Source organism: Carassius carassius, chromosome 43 (assembly GCF_963082965.1).
Source record: "Carassius carassius chromosome 43, fCarCar2.1, whole genome shotgun sequence".
Lineage (NCBI taxonomy): Eukaryota > Metazoa > Chordata > Actinopteri > Cypriniformes > Cyprinidae > Carassius > Carassius carassius.
Genome location: NC_081797.1, coordinates 12,573,291 through 12,594,484, shown reverse-complemented (window position 1 = coordinate 12,594,484; position 21,194 = coordinate 12,573,291). Strand labels below are relative to the sequence as shown.

The 21,194-nt window shown below is 36.2% G+C and overlaps 1 protein-coding gene across 2 annotated transcripts in view; it reads left to right on the top strand.

The window, feature by feature from the left end:
- Positions 1-17,975, top strand: part of si:ch211-269c21.2 (carbohydrate sulfotransferase 8) — a 42,070-nt gene extending 24,095 nt beyond the window's left edge. Inside the window, exons 1-3 of one of the 2 annotated variants that reach the window (XM_059536328.1) lie at positions 13,433-14,078; positions 14,196-14,236; positions 16,136-17,975. In XM_059536328.1, coding sequence (XP_059392311.1) covers positions 14,006-14,078; positions 14,196-14,236; positions 16,136-17,215 — 1,194 coding nt within the window. In that variant the 5' untranslated portion in view covers positions 13,433-14,005 and the 3' untranslated portion in view covers positions 17,216-17,975. Of the gene's footprint in view, positions 1-13,432; positions 14,079-14,195; positions 14,237-16,135 lie in introns of those variants that run through there. The other variant, XM_059536327.1, reaches the window with a different exon arrangement.
- The last annotated feature ends 3,219 nt before the right edge of the window (positions 17,976-21,194 follow it).

The following is a 21,194-nucleotide window of genomic DNA, read 5'->3' as shown; positions in this document are numbered from 1 at the left end:
GTATCTTTTTTTTGGTTGTTTGTTTGTTTTATGTCGAATTTGTTATTATATTGATACAATCTTGTCATAAAATGGCCACAAAATGTTGGTGCTTCTTTCATTGCTTTTCAGTTTTCAAAAAGTTCTCAATTATGCAAAAGGTGTGAATGGGGCACTGGGTGTTATATAACTGTCTTTAATAAATGAATAAAGGATGTGGCATGATGCATCACTTTTATGTATTTAAAGGCTTTGTGTGAAGATCTGCCAACATTCCGTGTAAAAATAGCCAAAAGGACAAAAAAAAAATCAGATGGATGAAAACACTATTATCATTTTGATATATTGGGTGATGATCTTCACGTTGTTCAGATATTTTCTATAACATATCAAATTGTCATAGCCTACATTGCACAACATCCAGCGTAACATGTATTAAACTGTGTATATGTGTAAAGTAAAGTTATGTACAGTAGCCTACAGAAAAGCTAAAAAAATATCTTTTAATGATCTGTTACGTCTGTGATTTAAATCTGTTCTGTCAGTTAAATATGCTATTTACAGCTTGAACACACCCTGACATTGACATTACTGAATTCCCCTAAACTCTAAAAATGAGGTTAATTTAATCATTTAAAATGGGCTTCTCCTCCTTAAAATACTCTCGTTTAACACATAAATCATTTTTATTAATATAGTAAACTCACAAGCCGGAGGCCGAATTCACACACATGCACATGTACAGCGGGGGTGTTTTATGAGATGGTGTCATAGAACTGATGTCTGATTTATGAAGAGTGTCTCTGTGAGGACAACAGTAGGCAGATCATTAGTGTTGGGTTACGACTTCATCTCTCTCACTTTTCTACAAATACTGAAGATGTTTAACAACCAGCATCTCTCTTTCTGTTCGAAAAATATATAAAGACGCAGATTATTCCCAATTATTATGGCTTTTTGGCTATTATTTCTTTTTAGATCACTTATTGTTTTGACTCAAAATCTTTTATTTTTTTATTTTATTTTTTTATTTTTTACATGAATAAAAGCGGAGATCTTTCAGAACAGAAATAAATCCCGAAGCTGCACATTTTTATGTTTAGGAAGGAAGTTTAGGCAGGCATTTTCCATATTTCCAGTTAGTACATATCATGAGGGCTTAGAAATGATAAAGATACATAAAGTGTTGCCTAAAACCAAATTATAAATGACAGGTCAGCAGTTGGTAGTCGTGTTGTCAGCAAAGTTCTGCTTAAATGCACAGATTGAATTGCGCCCCACTGAATAGGTCTGGTACAGCCAAAATAAAGGCTTCATTTACTGCATGAAGATTTCACTCTATTGCATCTCTTCCAAGTGACTGTTCGGTTTTTTGTGCCATAATCTAATACCCCATTTGGATCAATCTTGCATGGTCTTAATTAACTGTAAAAACCATAAATGAATAAGGACTCAAGTTGGATTGACCTTGCACTGAACCAGTTTTAGATGCTGAATCAGTCTTCTATTGAAAAACTGGCAAATGTTAAACTATTATATCAGGTCTGTCAGCTGATTAAAAATGATATGCTGATTATTTAACCACATTAATCACATATGTTAATATTTGCTGATTAAAAACCCCAGATGAAGATATTTGAAGACAATACATTAAGCAACAGATAAGTAAAGCATTTAAAAGAAAGATACAAATGATCAATATTTTGTTTGATTTATTTTCATATTGTCCTGCAGTCCACAGCAATACATTTTGCTGTGTATAATTTGAATGCTTATTTTTATTAACGATCCTAAATTGATGTTAAATATAATTCATAGTTTAAAAAGACTGAATGATAATAATAACAAAAAGATATTTCTTCGCTCATTGATTCTTTTTTTGCAGCATTAAGGTTTCCCAATAGTGTTCAGAGGACAGTAGCAGATGCTATTGTTTGTTTTTCTTGACAGGAGATTTTTCAGGTCTACATTATTTTGGTCTTATGTTTTGGGAAAACAAGAACTTTGGACCCTTGATATTCAGCTCACTGTGATTCACAGAAAACATCCTCGGCAGACCTCGCTACACAATAATCCTTGTGTCTCTGCATGCAGCAATATCCTGTGCAATATCATTACAAGACAGAGAAGGAAGTTGCTTAAGATTTCATTTTACTGCTGTGACATTCATTGGGAAGGCAAAGGATTTTGGCTTTAATATAGAATAGCTTTGCAACGCTGCAGCCCAGATTTCACTGTTTCCTTATGAAACGCCTCAAGGTCAGTAGAAACCAGCCCCTTTCTCAGCCATAGAAATGCAGTTCTCTCACCCTGGTCAAGAGTAGTCTTCAGTCTCATCTTATTTGTGGCGCGATGTAGATTTCAATCATGGAATAATCCATTTTCATTACTTATTAAAATTGATCCATGCAAACAAAAGGTGGTGCGGAGATTTCGTCCTCTGGGAACAATTGTAGCTCTCAAGACTCATAAAATCAAAAGCTAGGGGTTATATGTGGAGGTTGATGTGTATTGGATTTTAAAGGACTCGGTTTTAATCATACATACTGACCATCCAGTTTTCAAATGAGAAAATCGACCATTTGCCTAAATGTAAAAAAAATATATATTATTAACTTTTTTTTTTACTGGTACCATGTTTAATTTTTGGAACGTTTTTCACATACAACACAACACCTTTTCTGTTGGAGATGTGGATTTGTTTTGTGCACATATCTTGGTCGGGGTCATGGTCTGGAGTTCTCAACTCATGTTGTGTTTCAGTGTGTCGACTGTCTCGTCCTTCATGAGACTCCACTGTGCCTTATACATGCTGTATGCATTCTGGATGCATATAACAAATTAATGGAAGTCACCAGGAGAATGTATACCATAGATAATTAGGGGAAAGCAGTTTTATATCTAGTGGCCACATTGGTGTAAATAAAAATGGGGTATTTTTTTGGAAAAAGAAACCAGAGTAAGGATATGGCCTATGACCCTACAGCTGTTGTCTGTAAACAAATTTGAGTGTAAATCATGCACAACCTAGTAAATAAAATATTGCTGTGTAGTCAACCTGTTGGAAGAAAGAAGAAGACAAAATTGTCAGGAGAGGTCATGGGGAGGGCTGAAGGTGATTCAGTGTAATGAAGGTTTCATTAAACTTTCAGCTTTGCCTGCCTGTTAAGGATTCGAAAACCACTGGTTTGTCAAAGTTTTTTTACTGGCATGTAGGGCTGTGCTATTAATCGAAAAATGGTTTGATTTCGATTTTGGTCTCCAACGATTATGAAAACACAATTATCGAGAGAAAACGATTATTGCACCCCATACCGCACCCATTTGCAGCGCTTCGCATTTGCAAAATAGGACGTGCTTGATTTATCGAAGTATATTTATTCATGTTTTTAAAAGCGTGAAAGAGAACTTGCGCAGCTCCTCAGGAAGAGATATGCGCTCAGAGATGGAACAGAACACGGACATGTAAAGTCATCTTTTAGCTCAAGGTGCACGCCTAAACGGTCAAATACATGCAAAAATGCTGCGCTTGGTGATTATTCATATGATGTATTTTCATCAGTCATGTAATAAATGAAAGTAAAGAGTTGAGAATAAAAATACGCTTGTAATTTGGATCCGTGCGGCTCTTAAAGTGACAGCGGGCTATGTTTTATATTACATTTGATTATTCATTTCTGTAGTAGGCTGTACCACACTACATGAACCTTTTCATATAAACTGCAATAAATACAAAACTAGAACCACTAAAATTAAATATTAATAATAAATAGTATAATGAATAAATGAAATAATCATACTGCTTGAGACTTGCATAAAAAAGCCATTAAAGCGCAGTTTGTTTCATTTGTATCTTTTTATGCTAGTGTATTTGTCCTTTGCTTTTTTTATTACTGTCAGTTTAATTATTTTAAATCATTTTGAGGACTTTTTGTTTGTTTGAAATCCCGCTGGTCTCTAATATGTAGATGTCATAGCAACCTTATTTACAGGAAATACATATTTGACTATCACTATCTTTAAATAAATCACTCATATAATGTTTTGGTCATATGGCCCCCCTCATAATCATGTTAAATACTCGTGATTACGATATTGACTAAAATAATCGTGATTATGATTTTTGCCATAATCGAGCAGCCCTACTGGCATCCCTGTAAAAAGTAGTTCACCATGAAAATGTAAATTTTACTCCAAATTTGTATGAATTTCTTGGAGCACAAAAAAGCAGTTTGGCAGAATGTCCAAGATGCTTTTTTTTCACACAATGGAGAGAAATGCTGTCAATCTTGTAAAAATTACATAAAACAACATAAAAGTATCATTTGACAAAAAAAATTGACTTATTGTATGGTACTTGTATTCTAACTTCCAAGTGTTCTGAAGCCAAATGATACCTTAATATGAGGAACGGATTGAAAATTTGTGAAATAATGGCAAGGAAACTCATCTTATCATTGAGCTGTCTTCACAATACTTTTAGTAAATCAAAAACAGTATAGGTCAATTTACGAACAAATGTCTCTTAAGAGTCTTTTAAATTAATTATTAAAACATTTGAATCAGTATGATGGATCCTTTAGTAAATACATATCACGTTATCATCACTTTAAGTTAACAAATAAGTTATTTAAATAATTATTTAATTATTTATTTAAATTATACACAACATGTCAAAAGTTTGGAATAATTACATTTTAAAAACTGTTGTAAGTGAAATATTATTACAATTTAAAACAAGTTTTCTTTTTAAATATATATTAAAATATACATTAACAAGCTGAATTTTCATCAACCATTACTCCAGTCTTCACATGATCCTTCAGAAATCATTCTAATATGTTGATTTGATGCCCAAAAAGCATTTCCTAATTTTATCAATGTTGAAAATGTTGAGCTCTCTGTAGATAATGTGTTACTTTCTTTTTCAGGATTCTTTGATTAATATAAAGAACAGCTTTTATTTGAAATAGAAATCTTTTATGACATTATAGATGTCTTTACTGTCACTTTTGATCAGTTGAATGCATCCTTGCTGAATATATCGAAGTATGTATTAAATTCTTTAAAAAAAGATCCTTACTGACCCGAAACTTTTGAATGCGTATGTATCAAATTGAGAGTTTGAGATTCAAAATCAAATCAGGAAATTTGATTCTCACCCCTTATTATTATAAATGTCCAGTCAATTTGTATTAAAGTACACATTAACTTGAAGTGGGCAGAAAGACAGTACCAATGTCAAGACAAACTCCCAGTGCTCAGGTCTAGGGGGTGTGTAAGTTAGTTAAGAAGTCGGTGGCTGACAGCACGAGGTGAAGGAAGGTGGGACATGAATGTTAATCAAGCTAATGAAGTTCAGGAGAGAGTGCAGGCTCATGCAGAGAGAGCCAGATATCCCACACAAATACACACACATGCACACACACAAACAGCATAGCATCTAACAACAGACGGCTGTGCCACCAGGGGGCCCACTGGTTCACAACAGGAGTAAACAAGTAAACAGCTTACAATAAATGAGTCTCTTTACACATCTCCAAAATGTCCGGGTTAGTCAAGGACAACAGCTTCGATGAAAAGAGTGCATATATTGAAAAGTTGGCTATTTGTAAATAAATGTGCGAGTGTGTGTGTGTGTGTCACTGCGGGACGATAATTGGATGTAGAGTCGACAGCGTGTTCATCAGATGGCAGAAGGACACTTGACTGGAAATGGGCTGGATTTGAGCAGGAAATGGGCAGACACAAATTGCAAACTACATTCTTAACAACCATATCCATCAGGTCATCCATCCTTATAGCCATCTAACCGTTCCTCTGTCCAATCAATCATGAAATCTATCACCCCATCACTCACTAAATCCCTCCATCTCACTGCGATTTGCTCATTTTCCCTCCCTCTCATGCAGTTCATTCATTCGCCTCCTTCTTGACGGTGGCAGCTAGAGGTGTTTACTGCTCCTGTGACTGCCAGGTATAAATATTGATGTGTGGATGGTCCGATTAAATGTCACGGTCCATTCAGATAGGGAGAGAAAGAGAGAAAGACATTGTTGTGATCCTTTATGCACTTTAGAGTGCCATAAACGATCAACTTGAAGTGTCCGTTCCAGACAGTCGCCTGAAGATTTTTCAGACAGACATCCATTACACTTCATATTAACAAAGAAACTCATGGAAGTATTAAAGGGATAGTTCACCCAAAAATCTAAATTCTGTCATTAATTACTCACCCTCAAGTTGTTCCACACCCGTAAGACCTTCCTTCATCTTCTAAACACAAATGAAGGTATTTTTGATGTAATCCGTGAGCTTTCTGACCCAGCATAGACAGCAATGCAACTGATATGTTCAAGGTCCAGAAAGGTGGTAAAGACATTTTTAAAATAGTCCATGTGACATCAGTGGTTTAACTGTAATTTTATGAAGCTCCGAGAATATGCAAAGATAAAAGAAAACTCTCGCATTCATGAGAGTACCACAACGCATGCATAAACACACGTTGAAAACTGACATGGAAGAGAAGAAATTGTTGAATTGTTGAAAGACATTTCTGTTTCCTTTGCGCACAAAAAGTATTCTCGTACTTTCATAAAATTACAGCTGAACCACTGATGTCGCATGGACTATTTTAATGATGTCCTAATTACCTTTCTGGGTCTTAAACGTGTTAGTTGTGTTGCTGTCTATTCAGGGTCAGAAAGCTCTCGGATTTCATCAAAAATATCTTAATTTGTGTTTCGAAGATGAACAAAGGTTTTACGGGTTTAGAAAGACTTGAGGGTGAGTAATTAATGACATAATTACAATTTTTGGGTGAACTATCCCTTTAAAGGTGCCATCTGTCATATCTGGCAAAAAAATCAAGTCATACTCCACATTCCATACCAGATGGGGGCAGTATGCCTCAATAAAGTGAATTGGTCTACTCTAGAGTAACAAACGAGAAACAGCATAGTCTCTATGCTCCGCCCCTACCTTCACAACAACCCTAGAGCATAGCCGAAGCCTATAAGACAGCGGTTCTCAATTGCAGACCTCGCGCCCCACTGCTCTGCACATTTTGAACGTTTCTCTTAGCGCTTTAGACATTTGTTCTATTCGAACATAAGTGCCCTGCAAAGTGGTCATCACAGGATATTCAGCCATGATTCCAGTTCGAAGTGAACGTAGCTATATGTTCCAATCAAAGTGCATTGAAGTGTGCAAGACGTAAATTTAAATTGTATTGATTTACAGAGGTATATGATGTCACAGAGAAACGTGCAAAATATGCAGAGCAGTGGGGCGCGAGGACTGGAATTGAGAACCGCTGCTATAAGAGGACGTTTTGCCTCCAGAGGAACGTTGGGTGATGTCAAGTGATTTTGAAACATGACATCTTCAAGCTACTCCCCTTCACCTTTACCAGTGAATATGTTCATATTCGTTTTGTTCATATTACATTTTGAGTTGTATATACACATTATTGGAATTAAATTAATTTGACAGACAGCATTCTGTCAACATCATTGGTCAACATCAGACAGCTGATGTTGACCAAGCTAGTGCCAACCAACGTAACCAGAGCTGCCAACTCTCAAGCATTCACCGTGAGACACACGCAATTGACTCTTTTCACACGCATTCATGCCACACATCAATTTTCTCACGTACAGAAAAACCACGAAGCAAAGAGGACACGGAGACCAACAGACTAGACAGAGCAGGTTACTTATGATATAAAAATATGGGTAAATTATAGCTAGCTAATTATCAAACGCAGCTACGGTTAGCCATCGCTAACATTAGCACGTTTATAGAACAGCCTTCGATACATTTCTATGTTATAACTTCCCGAAAAAAAATACACAAACATACAAAACAAACTTCTAGCGAAATACTAACAGCATCTAACTTACCAATCCAAAAGAAATGTTGCAAGTTCGGTGTCGAACCTCATTTCTTTCAGGTCCATCAGTTGTCTCCAGCGATTGAAAGCAGTGCCGATGTTTACTCTGGTTCGGCTCCTTTTCTTATCGGATTTGATTTGTGATTCCGAGCGCGGTTGTTTCCCTGTAGCGGGTGGTGGTCTCTTGCCAAGGGCTTCAACCATCCTTCCGCTTGATTGACATCAGGTTAGATTACGCCCACAAGCCGTGCGAGTTATTCGTGTATTGCAGGTTGGCTGGTGGTTATGTTGCCCGCATACCGCCTCCCATGGCCGAAACTGGTATTACGACACCTGTCGGGCCGGGGCTAGTAATGCTACTGCTAATTAAGGTTGATATCTCTGCAGCACTATAACTTTACATTTTTTTTAATGACATCATCGCCCTTATTTCTTCTCATACTTTTGATGCGTGTAGGTAATTTTTTGAATATTTTTAGCTCAATTTTTGCACATGGCACCTTTAAGTATTTTCTTTATTTTCCATTATAACATTATTTATTTATTTATTTATATTATTAATTTAAAATGTGTTTAAAATCTGTCTGGAAAGGTATATACACTGCTGTATATTTTGGAGTCAGTAAAAAAAAATTCCGAAAGGAATTAATACTTTTATTTAAGAAGGATATTTTAAATTGATCAAAAGTGACAGTAAAGACTTAATCAAATATAAATGCCTATAATAATATTGGTGAACATAAAATACTTTATAAATCATAAAAGACTTTCAAAAAACATTCAAAAAAACTTACTGACCCCAAACTATTGAATGGGAGTATAAGTGCTTGACAAAAATAAAAGATTCACATTTATGCTTTGATTGACATCCTGATTTAAATGTATTAAAGAAAACACATTTTTGTGGGTCCCAGGTCAAAATATTTTTCTTTAGTAAAAAGCATAAATATTGAAAATAGAGTATAGATTTGAACCTGCAACATTAACATCAACTTTTTATATATTATTTTATATATTATTATATATTTCTATATTATTACTAACTTTTCGATTCATATTCCTGCAGCCAGGAAACAAATACTTCCAAAGCAAGGTGAAAATCTTCTACTCAGTTCTGAGTTTTAAAGCTATTTAAAAGACACAGATACACACTTATACACCCACTCGCTGTCTGGCAAATAAATCTTAACATACATACGGACACATACCTGAAGCCTTTTACCATTCTAATTAACACTTTTTGCCTTGATTCCTGATATAAGCTGTTTTCTTGCTAATGATATAAGCTGTTTTCTTGCTTATCTTTGCTAATATAGACAGTTGAAACTGAGCATCCCATGTGGCCTTTCAAGGTGAATTTAACTCATCTCTAATGCACCAATTGGCTTCCTTACCATCATTTATAGCAATACACTAAAGTCCTCCTGATTTAGTTGTTGCTGGAGTCTAACAAGGTTAGACAGGCATATGATTCAGTTGTGTGAAAATGATGGGAGATTTTCACAGTGCATTAAGTCTTATGAAGAGGACTAATATTAGGAAACCACATATATTAGGTCACCACAGCTCACACATACTGTACAGTGTGCAAGTGAAGAAGTTGACAGCTGCGTACTGTACCGTTAGATTTAGCCTTATTATTGGTCTCAGTGGTTGGACACATGATAACTCGCTGTCCTCCAACTGCTAAACAACAGTCCAGTGTATTAATGTCTAGAAAGTAAGGTATATAGTGGTAAAGTATCAGTAGTGGTGACACTTGGTTTGAAATTTTATTCAGTGGACTGTTTACTTGCAGGGACTAACTGGACCATGCTAACCATCTGAACCTTGACCCCCTTGGCTGCTATTTGAGCGTAAAGTAAACTGTGCTTCTCTGTCTCTATCAAATAAGTAACATCTCATCCTGCCAGTGACTGTGGCCATGTTTATGACATATTGATTTGGTTTTGTGGAAAGCTGCACTGTGGTAAACAAAGAGCTCTTGCATTAGATGTGACAGGAACTCTGCTCGCTTTTGTTATTCTCTGACTCTTCAGATGTCTGTTGTATAACTTTATATGTATACAGCTGCACTCAAGCATCAGTGAAGGAGTATCTTAATGCATATCAATTGCATGAGCCGTAAAAGAACACAACAAGAGGGTATTTTGTTTCATACAATGGTAAGCTGCTTCCAGTGTTCGGACGTTACCTTTAAAAGTAATGTTATTTTATTGCACTTCTTCTCATTATTTTATATTTTATGAAATTTTAGGAGTTCTTATTTAATACATTTTTAAAAAGTGTTTTCATTAATTGAAATAAAGGTGAAAAAAGATACACAGTAATCTATATATAAAGATTACAAACTTAGACAAAAATAGAAATGTTGCAAATGACAAGAAAGTTGTAATTTTAGTTTATTAACTAAAGTTACTGAACAAATAGAAAACTAATTAAAATTGCAAATGCAACTAACAAAATCACTAAAACTAACTCAAATTAAAATAAAAACAGTATATAAATATAGATGTAAATAATAATACATGCTATAACATTATACTAAAACTAAACACTGGTTTTGCATTACATCTGCATTGAACATTTGCGAATACATTTTTCTAATATATTCTAATATCTAGCTCTTTTGTATGACTACATTATTACTTTGTCAGATTACTATTTTTATGATTTATGTTCTAAAAAAAAGCTAACTAAAACTAAAATATTTATTTTTAGTAATCAAAACATTTTAATTGATGAAAAAGTGCAAAATGACACCAAATATTCAAACATTTCTACATTTTTCTGTAAAGAACACCACTGTACACACTGTAAAAGAAATTCTGTAAAATGTATGAAAAAAAATGTGTGTTTGCCATAATTTTACCGTAAAAAATATGGTAACAAAACTTTAGGTTTTACAGATTGAACCTAAATTTCATTTAAATCAGTATTTAATACTGATATATGATATATGATAATATACCAACTTACTGAAGTACTGAAATCTGCTTGTAATACTCTGATAACCACCAAAAGCAGGTGGTGATGAGAAAGTCACATGACGAACCGTTTTCTACAAGCCAAAAAGGAAAAATACTAGCATATATAGGAGGTGCACATGTGTCATTCACACAAACAATAAACACAATCATGGTAACAAATGAACCTGAAATAATGCAATAAACATTTATTTGACATTAGATGTAATATACAACCTTAATGAACAACTGGTAAGAAAAAAACTAAAGTTATTTCAACAAAAAAAACATAAGATGTGAAAGCTAATGCAGGGAATTCTGGTAATGTCAACTCATGTTTTTTCACTGTAAATTATACATTCTTTTTCACTTTCAAAAACTGTCCAATACAGTTTTTCACTGTATATAGTTAGGGTAATTTACCTTTAACCAAGTACTGTTAAAATCACAGTCTCCAAAAAGTAATTTGTTTGCATTACACATAGCGTGTTACAATGGCCCTCAGCACACTTTTCAGTTCCTTTTATCAAAATATAACTTAGGTAAGGACATGTGTGTACTAGAGTGTTCTAGAAGATCAGACGGTGGTGGGACCAGTAAGAGTCCCTCGTTCCGTGTTCCTACTCTCTTCCCGGGATTTGAGTTATTCATAAGCTGTGAAGTCATCGGGAGCGAGGCTGTCTGCAGTGCTCCATTACTGCCAGCTCCCACCGTGCAGCAGCGTCGCTCTCATGCTTCGCCTCATGTTATTTAAGTCGGCCGTCTCTGATGAGACTCTGATCTAATAGACCTGAGTGATCTGCTGGTAGCAGCAGGAGGGAGGTGCACAGCGGCAAAGACATTAGCTGTTTACAGGGATCGTCTATTATCTTTCACACAATCTCTCCTGCCTTTGCCTTTTCTTCCTGTCTCACCTCCTCCCACTCAAGTGAGAGATCTTGCAGACACATAGAGCGTGAGAGAATTGCTTGCAGTTGGGTCAACGCGCAAGGATGTGCATCCGTGCGAGTGCATATCTTTTCATCTTATCTTTCATTTCGTGCTGCTTCATATTCATTTTTTTAACTTTACAATAGAACTTTGAGACCTCTGAATTGTAGCAGGTTCATTGGTAAGTGCTCAGAACTGAGAAATAATAATCTGTGCCACTTCTTACTTAAATGAGATGTCTGCAATCAACAGAAATCCCAAACATATATTAAACAGGGCTTTAGAAATATGACTTTTCAGAGAATTAATCATTGGGGAGTCTTAATAAAATTTACATTTAAAAAAGAAAAAACTCATTTAAATTAATTAATGCACAAACCTTTTTTGATAACTTTTTGTTGCAGATTATTTGCATTTTCATAAACCACACCACTGGCACAACTTACCCCGACCCACATCATTTTTGGAAAAATGGTTCATTTAATAATTCATGATGGATTTTTTGCCAAATAATTGACATGGGTTTATACATGGGTGATTCACTATATTTTTAGACTTTTTATCTGCAGTAGGAAAAATGTATTTTGACATGCAAAAAACAGCATAAAAATGATTCTTATGTGCATATCTCAGTTATAGGCATGAATAGGGTTGGTTACATGACAAATTATGCACAGTTTGCTAGATTAAAGGGGCAACGGTATGTGGTGGTCCTTACGCTAGTATACACTAACGTACAACAGCACACAGTATTGCCGCCAGATTAAGTATAATGCATTATGACACAAATTGTGCTGGATAAAACAGGCTCACCAGCAGGATTCTATGAATTTATGAATAAAAGAGAAGAAACACCAGGAATATTTTGCAAATTCTCTTTGAAATTCATACTCTCAGTTATCTATGGGAAACTACAACCTAGAGCATACAGCGTCCTCATTACAGGGAACTTCCAAATCAGATTGACTGTAGGTTTATGCACCAGTGCAATGAAGTGTATTGTTTCCCAGAACTTTGTGAAGACAAGTTTTTGTCTTGTTATGTAATTCCATACACTAAACAGATAATATTAGCATTCATTATACAGTACATTAAAATCTAGGGAAATATATGATGGCTTTTGATGAATCAATCAAAAAGTTAGCAACCCATTTTACATCTGTAACATCATGAATTTCCAAGTTCAACAGAATATCAAACAGGGCTTGATTTTAGCCATGAGGAATTGATTGATTTTGAGTAATGTTTTCAACATTACAAGTCAATAAACTGACTAATGTTACTAACTATTAAGTGTTGCAAATCAGCAGCAACTCAGGGGTTGTTGTGTGCAGGAAACACAGACATGCACATGAACACACACAAAAAAATTTGGAAAATGTTTATTTTTTGGTCATGTGAACAATTTGTGACAGATTTAGGTAGAGCGGAGCCCTAATATATCATGAACTGAAAAGTTTCAGGGAAAGAATAAGGGACAGTTTCTCATTTTTTAAAAACTGTTTTTCTGTATAAACGTGTTAAAGTAGGCTATATATGTTTTTTCAACATCCACAACATTTCCATTAAACAAATTTAAAAAAAAAAGTTGTATACTGGGAAAAGTTCTTCAGATTGTTAAAACATTCTTCCCGCTTAGAAAAAAATGGTTGTTTTCAGTTTTGATTTAAAGTACGAACAAATTACAGTAGAGAAAGCCTCTCTCAGAAAAACAGGCATCTCCCCAACCTCTTCTCTTGGCCTGTAAATAACCTGCTCTAGCTCTCAAACCCGTGTCACAGCAGTGCCTGCAATGAATCCATCAACCAAAAGTGTCATGGCTTTGGCATCTAATCGATGCTAGTCTCTGCCCTTCCATAGGTCAGTGTCAAAGCATTGAGACGTCTCTGCCAGAGCTGCAGAGCCTCTGATTCAGTATGACTCCATCTTCCAGTTTCGTTCCCTATTAAGAAGACATAGACTTCGGACTTTAGATTTTTTCCACGGTGAATACTTAACGATTATGTTTCTGAATATCTTTGGACGCACACTTCTGTTCATACACAATAACCTTTGATGTCAAGATGATGTTTGTCAGGCTGCTGGGAGACCATCTGGATCTGCTGCAAGCAGTGGCACATAAACATTAGCAGTCGACCACAGGAGTCAACCTCCCTCCGTCCACCCGCCCTTTCTCTTCACTCCGTCTGTGTAAGAGGTGGAAAACACCAGCAAGGACACTACTTCACTGAGCCATATGCTTCTTTATTTCAGCACATTAGGGCAGACTGAGGCTTTCAGTATAACTTCTCATTGGTTGCGTTTTGAATGTAAGCAGCTCAGTGAAATTTCCTGAACCCAGAAGTTCACTTTCATGGTACACTGGTTGTAAAAATGTAAAAGACTGAAATGTCATCCTAACGTTCCCTCTCTTTCTTTTCTGTCAGGTGCAAAGGTCATATTCTCCCAAGTACAGGCCATAAGAAAGGTAAGCCTATGTGTCTGAATGATCAGAAGGTTTTACATAAGTGCTTCACTGCTTGTGCTATGGCTGCTGGAATTACTGTGCACTGGCACCACTTGGTGGCTGCTGTTGGGAGAGACAAGACTTTATTAAAAAATCTCACTTAATTATTTAATTTAGAATGATTTGCTTATTTAATTTGTCTGCTAACAATATCTAGCAGAGAATACTGGATCAGTCATATAAATTCCCACCACATATCAAATTATGTTTTTTATTTGACAAAACGTGTTGAAATGATATTCTTAACTTTGGAATAAAATAGGTAATTGTTATGTAACAGTAAATGGGTAATTTCATCATCTAGTATTTATGTATCTTAAACACACACAAATAATTGTAATTTTTATTATACACACTATTTGGAAACAACTATTTGTAAACAATTAAATGCTTTATCAATGTTTCTCACATTGTTTAGATTATCAGTTTTAGAATAATATTAATATTTTATGATGGCTTTTTATAGTTTAAGAATGAAGGTCTGGGCAAAACAAAAATCTGTTTGAAAAGAGTGAATGAATGATTAAATCCAAGTTGCTTTGAATAAAAATCAGCCCGTTACATAAATACCCGTGAAAAAGTAGTAAACTTTAGCATATTTTTAAGAAGAGTACTTATGACATGAGTAAATTAATACTTTAAAAGAATATATTTAGGTACAAATTTAATGTAATGTTTTTGAACACTTAACTGTATGTTAATTGCAATTAATACTGATAAATGAAAATACAGGTAACATTTATTATATGCAGTAAGATAAACTTTAGAGTTCTTTAGAGCATTTATTTTTCTTTAAAGCATGAAAAATGCTTTTTTTTAAACATTGATTTAAATTGTTCTTTAAAGTTAAACTTTTAATTTGCCATTACAAAATTAACTTTTTAAAAGTGCACTTAAGTTTGTTAAGAAACAAGTAAATTTAAGTGGCCTTTTATTTAATTGATTTTATTATTATTATTTCTTTAATGTACACTATAGGATTTTAAGTATACTACACTCTAAAAAATGCTAGGTTAAAAACAACCCAACTTGGCTGTGGTAAGGCATGAGATTTCTCGACCAGGCGCCGAGTGCTGCAAATCACAACACATTTCCTATTTCAGAAGGTGGGCTTCTGTTTGATACAGAAACAATTCAAGCCGTTCATGCCAGACTCGGAGAGAGGTGTTGTAATAATGTAAAATATGTGAAAAATAACCTGTTTTTTGAACAACCTAGTATGAGAGCCTGTTCTAGTACACCCCCAAAACAAAATCAAGACTTTGTAAAAGAGCATAATAGGACCCCTTTAAATTCAGTATGATATTGAATAAAATCAGTTAATGTAATGCAAGGTGAAAGGCATTTCCACTGCTGACACATCTGACTGACATCTCGTCCTTATGTTGTAAGCACAGTAAGCACAATAAAGACTTTATAAATGAAATAAAATGTATACAAACCTTGATTTCACTGAAGAAATGCACCAAATCGGCAGAGGTGGTGCTGAAAACCGCTTTCTCCTGTAGTGGACACAAAAAGCTGGGGGTCTGACTGTTACTCAGCAGCTGGGTTGTTTTGCTGGAGACGGGCTCTACCCAGCATTTGGTTAGAAAAAGAACCCAGCTTTTTTTTTTTATTCGCACCAGCTTAGTTACAGAAAAACTACCCAGCACTTGGGTAAATAAATATAAAAAATAACACAATAAAATGACCCATTGAGTTATATTACCGAGCATTTGGGTCTAAAAACATTAGCCCAGCATTTTTTACGAGTGCACATTTAATAAACTTGAGCACACTTTCTTTTCACAAGGGTGTGCCTCAATTTGAAGAAACACTGTTAATGTTGCTGACAGTACTTTTGTTCTCTAAATACAGGAACCGTGTCCTTATTGTCCTGACAATGCCAGACAGTCTGATCCAGCAGAAGACAACTTTCCTAGATCTGCACAACCGGTGCAGCTTCCAGTCTTCCCATGGGTCCAGCGTTCCTCTCTAATCAACCCCAAAGACATCTCTGCTGCCCATGTCACAAAGAGCCACCGTAAACTCCTCCTTAAGAGCGGTCTGCTTGTCCAGCAGCTCAACGCTGACCCTCCTGGCCAGATCAAGGAGAACCCAGAGCAACTGACTCAGGTGCAGCTGTCCCGTCAGATGCTGATGAGGGAGGTCTGTGCCAAATACACAAGCGGATCCACCAAACAGACTATAACCCGCATGCATGTGTCCCGTATCTTTGTGGAGGACAAGCACAAACTCCTCTACTGTGAGGTGCCCAAGGCGGGCTGCTCCAACTGGAAGAGGGTGCTCATGGTGCTTCAAGGTCTCGCTTCTTCCACTGGAGAGATCCAACATGACGAGGTGCATTATGGGAATCATCTCAAGCGTCTTGACTCGTTCGATCAAAATGGCATCATTCGTCGTCTGAAGACCTACACCAAAGTCCTCTTCCTGAGGGAACCTTTCGAAAGGCTAGTGTCTGCTTTTCGGGACAAGTTCGAAAGCCCAAACTCGTACTACCACCCCGTGTTCGGGAAGCCCATCATATCGAAATACCGCAGTAATGCGACACAGTACGCCTTGCGCACAGGAGCGGGTGTGACCTTCAAGGAATTCATCCAGTATCTGTTAGATGTGCATCGACCAGTTGGCATGGACATCCACTGGGAGCCCGTAGGACATCTTTGCAGCCCCTGCCTGCTGGACTATGATTTCATTGGGAAATTTGAGACTCTGGAGGAAGAAGCCAATTTCCTTTTGAGAAGTATCGGAGCTCCTAAAAATTTAACATTCCCTAGTTTTAAAGACAGGAACCCTAATGCAGAAAGGACATCTTTGGATATCACAAGGAGATATTTTGCTCAACTAAATGTGACGGAGAGACAAAGGGCATATGACTTTTACTACATGGACTATCTGATGTTCAACTACTCCAAACCGTTTAAAGATTTATACTGAGGCATTCACAGTAGTCTAATAAACTTTCTGTTGGCCCGTTGTTCACATTTAGTCCTAGTGAGGTTATTTTATTACTGTCAAATGTCATTGTTTGTTTGATAGCAAATTTCAATGTGAAATATTACTCACATTCTGTACTTATCGCTGCAGGCTGGTCCTTGCGTTCATCTTGATATTTACAAAACATATTCAATTCTATTCAGTAAGAAACCTCTTAATGGGATAATCTGCCCCAAAAAATAATAATTGGACATAATTTACACACTCTTTATGTAATTTTAAACGAGTGTGAACAAATAACAAATTATTTTGAAGAATGTTTCAGCTGTTTTTTGTAAAAACTATGGTGGACAAAATGCCCGAATTTTCATTTTTGGGCAAACTGTCCCTTTGTTGTGTGTGATTTTGTTCAGACTGTCTCAAACTGCCTTGAATGAATAGACTACTAAGAGTGTATTAAAAGTCAAGATGTTATTTATATTAGTGTTGAAAGAAAATTGTCCAGCTATGAGTATCACTGCTCGATATAACATTGCGAAACATTTTCAACAACGAGACAGACCGTCGCTGGATTTAGTGTGGTACATCTGGTAATGGTAAAATCTGGTTTTTGGTGAATGTATAAAAAACGATTTGTCTACAATGTGTCATGTATTAGAGCATGACCTGCTACACCTTTTCCTTTCACATTTCTCATATTATGACGTTTTCTGTATATTAATAAATGTCAGCACAATATTTTAATGTTAGTTAGATGACATCTCTGCGCGATTACCTTCTTTATTGTCAAAATGACGTATCAAAATTCCAGTCATGTCTAGGCCTCAGTCACTAGTAGAGGTGTACAGTAAACTCATCACAATCTTTCACCCCTTTTTTGAAGGTTAGTAACCATTGTTTCCATTGTTATCCAACGTAATTTTTGCATTGCGGAAGTAAACTATTTCCTGTGAATCTTTGATTCAATAGCCGCTAATGATAAGTAACCAGAAGAATAACAAAGCTTTGCACATTCAAGTTAAAAATTACTCATAAAGTGGAAGTAATGTATCACATTACTACAGGGATCTCAGGAATGCTTACTTCTGATTGGTCAGTTGCGCCATCCGGCGGCCTGAAATTTCCAAATATAGCATCAAGATATATGTACAATTAAGATATAAAATTATTTCAAATATGTATTAGAGCACTAGTTACACACACACATATACAGTAGTGTTATTATTTTTCTGCTACTTCATCCCAGTTTTGGAAACAAAAGCAGGTGTCTAATCCCGCCTTAAAGCAGTCAAAACTGGTGTTGATCTTTACATCTTGTCCTCCCACTCCAATAAAGGCCAATTTATACTTCTGCGTCGGGTGCGCGTAGAAGGTACGGCGTAGCATACGCATTGACGTGTACCATACGTCGTACCCTTCGCCGTACCCTGACGCGCACCTCCTCAAAAATGTAACTACGCGTCGCGGCGACGCGGACCGCAAGATCTGTGATTGGTCGGCTTGGTAGCATCGCATTTCCGGCGTGTTCTTCTGCACCGCCCGCCATTTTTAAATTCAGAAGTTCAGGTGAAAGTTCAGTGAAGAAAATGGAAATGGACCAAGTGACCGAGCGATTAGTTGAAGAAGTGCGGAAATACAGCCATCTGTATGACTCGTCTTCTGCAGAATACAAAGACTGCCAGATGGCAGCGAATTCGTGGAGAGAGATTTCCTCCAACGTCGGTTTGGATGTAGCGGATTGTATGAAGAGATGGAAGAACTGTCGAGACAAGTACGTTCGCCTCCGTAAAAAGCTCGCCACAAGGAGCGGGGATCCAGGAGGGAAAAAAGTCCCAGCGTTTTATTTATTCCTGTCTTGGCTGGCACCTCATGTGAAACACCGGCTTACGGAGTCAAACTTTGACGATAAGGTAAATAATGCACGTCCTTTATGAACCTCTGTTGTTTTTAGGTTAGCTAACTTAACTAGCAATGCTACCACGCCGTAACGTTATTGATTAGTGCAGAAATAATATACCTGGGAAACAAAAAGCATGTGTAATGGGTTTTAATTATATTGTATTTATATTATATGTAATAGATTGTAATTATATTGGGCTTGCAGATAATACAAACGCAACAACGTAGCATTTGCAATGTAGTCCTCTGCCGCCTGGAGCAACTGCAGCTTTTTTAGCTCCACCCCCTCGTTACCCCCCTCCTTATCTCACAGGGCCTGGGGCTTTGACATCCTGTTCTCTCACACAATCTACAGACTCAAAGGGCACATCAAATCAGCTACCATTTGTCACGTGGAAGACAGAACAAAGAAAATCCCCATTTTTCATTCTTCAGCACCAAAATCATATTTAAAAAGGAGGGGGGTGAGAGAAAAATTATGGTTTTCTGTGTGATTGGGTTTTGGAATGAAAGGAGCTCGAGGCAAGAGAATGAGATGTGAAGTAACTTTTACAAATTAAGTTATTACAAAAAGACTCTGGAAAATCTAATTACCAAAAGAAGTGTACACAAAATGCAAACAGCATCAAAAATGTGGAAAGTTGTTGCAGGTGAGAAGGTGAGATGTTTGACGTAGCAAGTCACGTCCAGCAGATGGCGCTGTGGTCTAACGAGGAACACGGGCATCATCTGAAAACAACTTCCAAAAGAGAATATGTAGATTTATTTATGCGTTTATGAATGTTGCACAGGTATTACAGCGGTCTCCCTCGGCAACACAGTAGCTCAGCCTTAAAACGTGTAATAATTCATCATAGTAGAAATACATATTGCCTACATAAAAAATGAGCGGCTACATAGGTTAATTTAAATAATATCACACTATAATTAAAATACTATTAGTGGTTATGAATGAACAATGTTAATGTTAATAAAGTCATACGGACCACTGAGACGAAATGAGTTCGTGTGAATTGTGAAAGTAGATTTAGCTGCTATATGATGACCAGGACGCATTTGTTTTTCTGTCTTCAGGCTGTTTTGTTTGACTCGCTTGAATATAAGCTAAGCTAAACTATAAGACCAGGGGTAGTAAGTGTTACTTAGATATATAGTTTTTCGGCATGATGCACATCATTGGGATAACCATTACTCCCCTCATCTCTCTGTAAATTAAGGAAATGAAGTGCAGGCGCTCGAGGCAACATTCTAAGCTATTTAAATCTTTGAATTTACATCTTCCTCCAGCGTCAAGTAATTGAACTAACTCCGGGCTTGTTTCTTTAATTGAACAAAAATATCTTGTCTTCCTGCTGCTCGTGTGATGTGGGAAACTAATTTCAGCCAAAGGCGAGAAAAATCCGCTTGTTAAATCCAAATAATTTTGCAGCATATTCCTGTATACAAACAGATTTGCTTTGCTGTGTTTTCACTGGAGAATGTGGGCTATTATGTCGAAGGTGATAACATTAGCTCTCTGCCAAAAGATTACTGAAGGTAGGCTAATTGGAAATAAATTTTAAAATTCACATTTTTGACAAGAAAATGAAAGGGTCCTGTCTTTCCGTTTTGCATAACTAAAAACGGAACTGAAATGTAGCCTATTGCTATATAGGCCTATTTATTTATGGAAATCTTAATTCAGAATTTTTTCTCTGTTCGTATGTTGTTTGAATAAATAAAACTACAACTGCGTTTTAAAAGGGTTGAGGACAGGTCATAATATGTGTTTTTGTAATGTTTCATTTAAATGTACAAATCACGTTAATACACCCAAAGCGTCGTTTGTATTTGGAATAGGCTAATAATTTTCTACACATTAAACTATACTATTAAACTATTACACTATAAATTTCCTAAACATTCGTCTGAGTCTGACTTTATACTGACGTTTGAGAGCATCCTTTAAATATTTTCAGAATGTTACTAAACGTTCTAGTTTTCAGCTGGCATTTTCGTGCTACGCTACCTAAGGAAACGTTTTGGAAATGTTGTAAAAACGTTTTTTATTCGCTGCATTTAGTTTGGTCACTGGTTGGCG